Below are 9,363 nucleotides of genomic sequence, written 5' to 3'. Positions count from 1 at the left end.
CTCCTTCCCTCCTTCCTTCCTTCCTCCCCTCCTTCCCTCTCTCCCTCCTTCTTTCCCTCCCTCCCTCCTCTTCCTTCCTTCCTTCCTTCCTCCCTTCCTCCTTCCTTCCTTCTTCCTTCCCTCCCTCCCTCCCTCCCTCCCTCCTTCCTTCCTCCTCCTCTTCATTCCTCCTTCCTTCCTCCTTCCCTCCCTCCCTCCCTTCCTCCCTCCCTCCCTCCTTCCTTCCTCTCCTCCTTCCTGACTTTTCCCTTCCCTCCTTCCAGCCTTCTACACCAGCCGCTACGGCTACAAGATGTGCCTCCTTCCTTCCTTCCTTCCTTCCCTCCTTCCTTCCCTCCTTCCTTCCTTCCTTCCTCCTTCCTTCCTCCTTCCTTCCCTCCCTCCTTCCTTCCCTCCTTCCTTCCTCTCCTCCTTCCTGACTTTTCCCTTCCCTCCTTCCAGCCTTCTACACCAGCGCTACGGCTACAAGATGTGCCTCCTTCCTTCCTTCCTCCCTCCCTCCTTCCTTCCTTCCTCCTTCCTTCCTCCTTCCTTCCTTCCCTCCTTCCTTCCTTCCTTTTCTATCTTCCTTCCCTGCTTCTCCTCTTCCTTCCATCCATTTTCCTTTCCTCTCTTCTTTCTTTCCTTCCTTCCTTCCTCCCTCCTTCCCTCCTTCCTTCCTTCCTTCCTTCCTTCCCTCCTTCCTTCCTCTCCCTCCTTCCTCACTTTTCCCTTCCCTCCTTCCAGCCTTCTACACCAGCCGCTACGGCTACAAGATGTGCCTCCTTCCTTCCTTCCTTCCTTCCCTCCTTCCTTCCCTCCTTCCTTCCTTCCTTCCTCCTTCCTTCCCTCCTTCCTTCCCTCCCTCCTTCCTTCCCTCCTTCCTTCCTCTCCTCCTTCCTCACTTTTGCCTTCCCTCCTTCCAGCCTTCTACACCAGCCGCTACGGCTACAAGATGTGCCTCCTTCCTTCCTCCCTCCCTCCCTCCTTCCTTCCTTCCTCCTTCCTTCCTTCCCTCCTCCCTCCTTCCTTCCTCCTTCCTTCCTCCTTCCTTCCCTCCTTCCTTCCTTCCTTTTCTATCTTCCTTCCCTGCTTCTCCTCTTCCTTCCATCCATTTTCCTTTCCTCTCTTCTTTCTTTCCTTCCTTCCTTCCTCCCTCCTTCCCTCCTTCCTTCCTTCCTTCCTCCTTCCTTCCTTCCTTCCTCTCCTCCTTCCTGACTTTTCCCTTCCCTCCTTCCAGCCTTCTACACCAGCCGCTACGGCTACAAGATGTGCCTCCGCCTTTACCTCAACGGCGACGGATCCGGGCGCAACACCCACCTCTCCCTCTTCTTCGTCCTCATGAAGGGGCCCAACGACGCCCTCCTGAAGTGGCCCTTCAACCAGAAGGTAGGCCAATCCGGAGTCACTCCGGTTTCACACCATTTCCCCCTTTCCCCCCGGGTTTAAAACAAAAAAAACCCAAACTGGAGTCAATCCGGTTTGCTGCCTTTCCCCTTTCCCTCTTCTTCGTCCTCCTGAAGTGGCCCTTCAACCAGAAGGTAGGCCAAACCAGAGTCACTCCGGATTCGGAGCTTTTTCCCGGATTTATAACAAAAAAACACCAAAGTGGAGTCAATCCGGTTTGGTGCGTTTCACCATTCCGGGGGAAGTGGAGTCAGTCTGGAGCCCCAAACGGAGTCAGTCTGAAGCCCCAAAGTGGAGTCAGTCTGGAGTCACTCCGGTTTTGGAGCTTTCCCCCCATTTATAACCAAAAAACTGCAAAGTGGAGTCAATCCGGTTTGCCCCATTTCCCCTTTCCTCTCCCTCTTCTTCGTCCTCATGAAGAGGCCCAACGACGCCCTCCTGAAGTGGCCCTTCAACCAGAAGGTAGGCCAAACCGGAGTCACTCCGGTTTCACACCATTTCCCCCATTTATAACAAAAAAAAACACCAAAGTGGAGTCAATCCGGTTTGGTGCGTCTCCCCTTTCCGGGAAACGAAGTCTGAATGGCCTTTCAACCAGACGGTAGGCTATTCGGCGCGCCAAACCGGAGTCACTCCGGATTCGGAACTTTCCCCGGGTTTCTAAGCAAAAAAAACACCAAAGTGGAGTCAATCCGGTTTGCTGCCTTTCCCCTTTCCTCTCCCTCTTCATCCTCCTGAAGTGGCCCTTTAACCAGAAGGTAGGCCAAACCGGAGTCACTCCGGTTTCACCCCATTTTCCCCATTTATAACCAAAAAACACCAAAGTGGAGTCAATCTGGTTTGCCCCGTTTCCCCTTTCCCTCTTCTTCGTCCTCATGAAGGGGCCCAACGACGCCCTCCTGAAGTGGCCCTTCAACCAGAAGGTAAGCCAATCCGGAGTCACTCCGGTTTCACCCCATTTCCCCCATTTATAACCAAAAAACACCAAAGTGGAGTCAATCCGGTTTGCCCCGTTTCCCCTTTCCTCTCCCTCTTCTTCGTCCTCATGAAGAGGCCCAACGACGCCCTCCTGAAGTGGCCCTTCAACCAGAAGGTAGGCCAAACCGGAGTCACTCCGGTTTCACCCCCTTTCCCCCATTTATAACAAAAAAACTGCAAAGTGGAGTCCATCCGCTTTGCCGCGTTTCCCCTTCCCTCTCCCTCTTCTTCGTCCTCATTCATTCAGAAGGCCCAGTCTGGAGCCCCAAAGTGGAGTCAGTCTGGAGTCACTCCAGTTTCGGAGCTTTTTCCCGGATTTATAACAAAAAAAGCCCAAACTGGAGTCAATCCGGTTTGGTGCATTTCCCTTTTCTGGAAAACGAAGGCCCAAAGGGGTGTCAGTCGGAAGGCCCAAAATGGAGTCAGTCTGAAGCCCCAAAGTGGAGTCTGTCTGGAGCCCCAAACCGGAGTCACCCCACTTTTGGAGCATTTCCCCCGTTTTTCGCAGATTTCAAACAAAAAAACCCAAAATTGTATTGAATCCGGTTTGAATCCAAAGTGGAATCAGTCTGAAGCCCCTAGTGGAGTCAGTCTGGAGCCCCAAAGTGGAATCAGTCTGGAGTCACTCCGGTTTTGGAGCTTTTCCCAGGATTCATAACCCAAAATTCCCAAACTGGAGTCAATCCGGTTTGCCGCGTTTCCGCTTTACTCTCCCTCTTCTTCGTCCTCATGAAGGGGCCCAATGACGCGTTTCTGAAGTGGCCCTTCAACCAGAAGGTAGGCCAAACCGGAGTCACTCCGGTTTCGCTCCATTTTCCCCGGATTTAAAACAAAAAAACCTGCTCTAAAATAAACCGCGAAAGCGGAGTCAATTTGCTTCCTGTTTCGTTTCTGTTTCCTCTGCCCCCCGATCTGATTCAGACCCCCACCCCCCGAAACTGGTCTGACTCCGGTTTCTCCCCAGGTCACCCTGATTCTGTTGGACCAGGACCACCAGGAGCGGAGTCCTGGAAACCCCCAAAGTGGAGTGACTCCACCTTACATTTCCTATTAAGATGATCTAAAAGCTTTGAAAGTGGAGTCAATCCACTTTCCGTTTCCCCGAAGGCTGCTCTGAAAGTGGAGTGAATCTGCTTTCCGTTTCCTAGAAAGCTGATCTAAAATCCTGAAACTGGAGTGAATCCGCTTTCCCTTTCCTAGAAAACTGCTCTAAAATAAATCCTGAAACTGGAGTGAATCCACTTTCCATTCCCTAGAAAGCTGCTCTAAAATAAATCCTGAAACTGGAGTGAATCCACTTTCCATTCCCTAGAACACCGCTCCGAAACGAACCCCGAAAGCGGAGTCCGTTCGTTTTCCTGGAAACTTCCAAACCGCAGTGAATCCGCTTTATGTTTCCTAGAAAGCTGATCTCCGTTAAGCCCTGAAACTGGAGTGAATCTGCTTTCCTAGAAAGCTGATCTCCGATAAGCCCTGAAAGTGGAGTGAATCCGCTTTCCGTTTCATAGGAAGCTGACCTAAAATAAATCTTGAAACTGGAGTGAATCCGCTTTCCGTTCCCCTGCACGCCGCTCTGAAACGAACCCCGAAAATGGAGTCCATTTGTTTTCCTGAAAAGCCCAAAAGTGGAGTGACTCCCCTTTCCGTTTCCTATTAGCTGATCCAAAGCCTTTGAAACTGAAGCGAATCCGCTTTCTGTTTCCTCCAAAGCTGATCTCCTATAAGCCCTGAAAGTGAAGTGAATCCACTTTCCATTCCCCGAAAGCAGAGTCCGTTTCTTTTCCTGGAAACCCCCAAACCTCCGCCCCCGATCTGAAACTGGTCTGACTCCGGTTTCTCCCCAGGTCACCCTGACGCTGCTGGACCGGGTACACCGGGAGCGGAGTCTATTTGTTTCCCTGGAAACCCCCAAAGTGGAGCAAATCCACTTTACGTTTCCTAGAACGCTGCTCTAAAATAAGTCCTGAAACTGGAGTGAATCTGCTTTCCTAGAAAGCTGATCTCCGACCAGCCCTGAAAGTGGAGTGAATCCGCTGTTTCCTACAAAGCTGATCTAAAACCTTTGAAAGTGGAGTGAATCTGCTTTCAGTTGCCTAGAAACCTGCTCTGTGATAAGCCCTGAAACTGGAGTGAATCCGCTTTCCGTTCCCCGAAAGCGGAGTCCATTTGTTTCAATGTTCCCTAGAACGCTGCTCTCAAATAAACCCCGAAAGCGGAGTCAATCTGCTTTCCCTGAACGCCGATTTCAAAACCAACCCCCAAAGTGGAGCGAATCTGCTTTCTGTTTTTTGGGAGGTTTCCTCCAATAAGCCCTGAAACTGGAGTGAATCCGCTTTCCGTTTCCTAGACCCCTGGTCTGAAATAGGCCCCCCAAAGCGGAGTCTGTTTGTTTCCCCCAACTGGTTTGACTCCGGTTTCCCTCCTCCCAGGTCACCTTCCATTTCCTAGTAAGCTGATCGAAAACCTTTGAAAGTGGAGTCAATCCGCTTTCCCTTCCCCCGAATGGTGCCCCGAAAGCGGAGTCCGTTTCCTAGACCCCCCTGATCTGAAACTGGTCTGACGGATTAAGCTGATCGAAAACCTTTGAAAGTGGAGTCAATCCGCTTTCCGTTCCCCCGAATGGTGCCCCGGAAGCGGAGTCCGTTTCCTAGACCCCCCGATCCGAAACTGGTCTGACTGATTAAGCTGATCGAAAACCTTGAAAAGTGGAGTCGATCTGCTTTCCGTTCCCCCGAATGGTGCCCCGAAAGCGGAGTCCGTTTCCTAGACCCCCCGATCCGAAACTGGTCTGACTCCGGTTTCCCCCCCCCCAGGTCACCCTGATGCTCCTGGATCAGGACCACCGGGAGCACGTGATCGACGCCTTCCGTCCGGACGTGACCTCCTCCTCTTTCCAGCGTCCAATCGGCGCGCTGAACGTGGCCAGCGGCTGCCCCCTTTTCTGCCCCCTTTCCAAGATGGCCGCCCGGGACTCCTACGTCCGGGACGACACCCTCTTCATCAAGGCCATTGTCGACCTAACCGGACTCTGAATCGGCGCGTCTACACGGGGGGCGGCTACTCCGCTTTCGCTCCCGCTCCTGGTTCCCGGTGGAGTCAGTCTGGAGTCACTCTGGTTTTGCCCCATTTCCCCCATTTTTCCAACCAAAAAACCTCAATGCGGACTCTGAATCCGGACTCTGAATCCGGTGGCGCGTCTACACGGGGGGCGGCTACTCCGCTTTCGCTCCTGGTTCCCGGTGGAGTCAGTCGGAAAGTGGAGTCAGTCGGGAGTCACTCCGGTTTTGCCCCATTTCCCCCATTTCTCCAACCAAAAAAACTCAATCCGGACTCTGAATCCGGTGGCGCGTCTACATGAGGGGCGGCTACTCCGCTTTCGCTCCCGCTCCTGGTGCCCGGTGGAGTCAGTCGGAAAGTGGAGTCAGTCTGGAGTCACTCTGGTTTTGCCCCATTTCCCCCATTTTCCCAACCCAAAAAACTCAATCCGTACTCTGAATCCGGTGGCGCGTCTACATGGGGGGCGGCTACTCCGCTTTTGATCCTGAACCTGAGTGCGAGAGCTTCCGGAAAAAGGTTTGGGTGGAGTCACTCCACTTTTGCCCCGTTTTTCCTGGATTTCAAACCAAAAAACCCCAAACTGTACTCAATCCGCTTTGCTGCGTTTCCCCTTTCTAGGAAATGAAGCCCCAAAGTGGAGTCAGTCCGGTTTGCCGCGTTTCCCCTTTCTGGGAAACGAAGCCCCAAAGTGGAGTCAGTCTGGAGCCCCAAAGTGGAGCCAGTCTGGAGTCACTCCGCTTTCGCCCCATTTTCCCTGTTTTTCCAACCAAAAAAACCCAAACTGGACTCAATCCGGACTCTGAATCCGGACTCTGGATCCGGTGGCGCGTCTACACCAGGGGCGGCTACTCCGCTTTCGCTCCCGGTTCCCAGTGGAGTCAGTCAGAAGCCCCAAAGTGGAGTCAGTCTGGAGTCACTCCGCTTTCGCCCCATTTTCCCCATTTTTCGAACAAAAAAACCCCAAACTGGACTCAATCCGGTTTGCCGTGTTTCCCTTTTCCAGGAAACGAAGCCCCAAAGTGGAGTTGGTCTGAAGCCCCAAAGCGGAGTCAGTCTGTGGCCCCAAAGTGGACTCAATCCGGTTTGCTGCGTTTCTGGAGCCCAAAGTGGAGTCAGTCTGGAGTCACTCCGCTTTCGCCCCATTTCCCCCCTTTTTCCAACCCAAAAACCCCAAACTGGACTCAATCCGGACTCTGGATCCGGTGGCGCGTCTACACCAGGGGCAGCTACTCTGCTTTCGCTCCCAGTTCCCAGTGGAGTCAGTCGGAAGCCCCAAAGTGGAGTCAGTCTGTGGCCCCAAAGTGGACTCAATCCGGTTTGCTGCGTTTCTGGAGTCTGGAGCCCAAAGTGGAGTCAGTCTGGAGTCACTCCGCTTTTGCCCCATTTCCCCCGTTTTTCAAACAAAAAACCCCCAAACTGGACTCAATCCGGTTTGCCGTGTTTCCCCTTTCCGGGAAACGAAGCCCCAAAGTGGAGTCGGTCTGAAGGCCCAAAGTGGAGTCAGTCAGAAGCCCCAAAGTGGAGTCAAAGTGGAGTCAGTCTGATGCCCCAAAGTGGAGTCAGTCTGGAGCCCCAAAGCGGAGTCAGTCAGAAGCCCCAAAGTGGACTCAATCCGGTTTGCTGCGTTTCTGGAGTCTGGAGCCCCAAAGTGGAGTCAGTCTGGAGTCACTCCGCTTTCGCCCCATTTCCCCCGTTTTTCGAACAAAAAACCCCCAAACTGGACTCAATCCGGTTTGCCGTGTTTCCCCTTTCCGGGAAACGAAGCCCCAAAGTGGAGTTGGTCTGAAGGCCCAAAGTGGAGTCAGTCTGGAGCCCCAAAGCGGAGTCAGTCAGAAGCCCCAAACTGGACTCAATCCGGTTTGCTGCGTTTCTGGAGTCTGGAGCCCAAAGTGGAGGCAGTCTGGAGTCACTCCGCTTTCGCCCCATTTCCCCCGTTTTTCGAACAAAAAAACCCCCAAACTGGACTCAATCTGGTTTGCTGTGTTTCCCCTTTCCGGGAAACGAAGCCCCAAAGTGGAGTTGGTCTGAAGGCCCAAAGTGGAGTCAGTCTGGAGCCCCAAAGTGGAGTCGGTCTGTGGCCCCAAAGTGGACTCAATCCGGTTTGCTGTGTTTCTGGAGCCCAAAGTGGAGTCAGTCTGGAGTCACTCCACTTTCGCCCCATTTCCCCCCTTTTTCCAACCAAAAAACCCCAAACTGGACTCAATCCGGACTCTGGATCCAGTGGTGCGTCTACACCAAGGGCGGCTACTCCGCTTTCGTTCCCGGTGGAGTCAGTCTGGAGCCCCAAACTGGACTCAATCCGGTTTGCTGCCTTTCTGGAGCCCAAAGTGGAGTCAGTCTGGAGTCACTCCGCTTTCGGCCCATTTGCCCCCTTTTTCCAATCCCAAACTGGACTCAATCCGGACTCTGAATCCAGCGGCGCGTCTACACCAGAAGCGGCTACTCCGCTTCCGATCCCGATCCGGGACCTGGAGACTTTTTGGGTGGAATAAATTGGTTTTTGGACAGATTTTCTCGTTCGTTCTTTATGGGGGGAGCAGCGGCCAATCGGAAGGGATTTCCTGTTTCTTCTTCCCTCCCTCCCTGTTCCTTTTTTCCTTCCTTTTTCTTCTTTCCTTCCTTCTTTCCTCCCTCGTTTTTTTTATTCCTGTCTTCCTTCCTTCCTTCCCTCCCTTCCTACCTTCCTGATTTCCTTCCTTCCTTTCTTTCCTTTCTTCCTTCCTTTCCCCTTTCTCCATTCTTTCCTTCCTTCCTTCCTTCTCCCTCCCTCCTCCCTCCCTTGATTCCTTTCCTTTCCTTCCTTCCTTCCTTCCTTCCTTCCTTCCTTCCTTTCCTTCCTTCTTTCTTTCCTTCCTTCCTTCCTTCCTTCTCTCTCTCCTCTCTCTCTCTTTCCATTTCCCTATCCTTCTTCCTTCCCTCCCTCTCTCTCTCTCTCTCTTTCCCTCGGTCTCTCCCCTTCCTTCCTTCCTTCCTTCCTTCCTTCCTTCTCTCTCTCCTCTCTCTCTTTCCATTTCCCTTTCCTTCTTCCCTCCCTCTTTCTCTCTCTCTCTCTCTCTCTCTCTCTCTTTCTTTCTTTCTTTCTTTCTTTCTCTCTCTCTTTCCCTCGGTCTTCCCCTTCCTTCCTTCCTTCCTTCCTTCTCTCTCTCCTCTCTCTCTCTTTCCATTTCCCTTTCCTTCTTCCTTCCCTCCCTCCCTCTTTCTTTCTTTCTTTCTTTCTCTCTCTCTCTCTCTCCTCTCTCTCTCTCTCTCTCTCTTTCCCTCGGTCTCTCCCCTTCCTTCCTTCCTTCCTTCCTTCCTTCTTTCCTTCCCTCCCTTCCTCTCTTTCCCCCTTCCTTTCTTCCTTCCTTCCTCTCTCTCTCTCTCTCCCTCTCCTTTTCCTTCCCCTCTCCTTCCTTCCCTCCCTATTTCTTTCTTTCTTTCTTTCTTTTTTCTTTCTTTCTTTCTTTCTCTCTCTCTCTCTCTCCTCTCTCTCCTTTCCCTCTCTCTCTTTCTCCTTCCCCCCTCCCTCCCTTCCCTCCTTCTTTCTTTCTTCCTTCCTTCCTTCCTCCCTCCCTCCTTCGCCCTCCCCTCCTTTTTCTTCCTTCCTCCCTCCCTCCCTTCCTTCTTTCTCTCTTTCCTTCTTTCCCTCCTTCCTTCCCTCTTTCTTTCCTTCTCTCTCTCTTTCTCTCCTTCTTCTTTCCCTCTTTCTTTCCTTCTATCTCTCTCTCTCTTTCTCCTTCCCCCTCCCTCCCTTCCCTCCTTTCTTTCTCTCTTTCTTTCCCCCCCCCTCTCTCTCTCTCCCTCTTTCTTTCTTTCCCTCTCTCTCTCTCTCTCTTTCTCCTTCCCTCTTTCTCTCTCTCTCTCTTTCTCCTTCTTTCTTTCTTTCTTTCTTTTCTTTCTTTCTTTCTTTCTTTCTCTGTCTCTCCCTTCCTTCCTTCCTTCCTTCCTTCCTTCCTTCCTTCC

At 52.4% G+C, this 9,363-nt stretch overlaps 1 protein-coding gene across 10 annotated transcripts in view; it reads left to right on the top strand.

Moving 5' to 3' along the window:
- Nucleotides 1-7,785, top strand: part of LOC310698701 (TNF receptor-associated factor 2-like) — a 22,080-nt gene extending 14,295 nt beyond the window's left edge. The window contains exons 8-11 of one of the 10 annotated variants that reach the window (XM_083486097.1): nt 1,220-1,368; nt 5,178-5,447; nt 7,227-7,276; nt 7,393-7,681. In XM_083486097.1, coding sequence (XP_083342223.1) covers nt 1,220-1,368; nt 5,178-5,396 — 368 coding nt within the window. In that variant the 3' untranslated portion in view covers nt 5,397-5,447; nt 7,227-7,276; nt 7,393-7,681. The other 9 variants (XM_083486103.1, XM_083486098.1, XM_083486104.1 and 6 more) reach the window with 9 other exon arrangements.
- The last annotated feature ends 1,578 nt before the right edge of the window (nt 7,786-9,363 follow it).

Source organism: Podarcis liolepis, assembly GCF_965112155.1.
Source record: "Podarcis liolepis genome assembly, chromosome: Z".
NCBI classification, from domain to species: domain Eukaryota; kingdom Metazoa; phylum Chordata; class Lepidosauria; order Squamata; family Lacertidae; genus Podarcis; species Podarcis liolepis.
The sequence above is the reverse complement of the archived record's forward strand: the minus strand, read 5'-3'. Positions and strand labels throughout refer to the sequence as shown.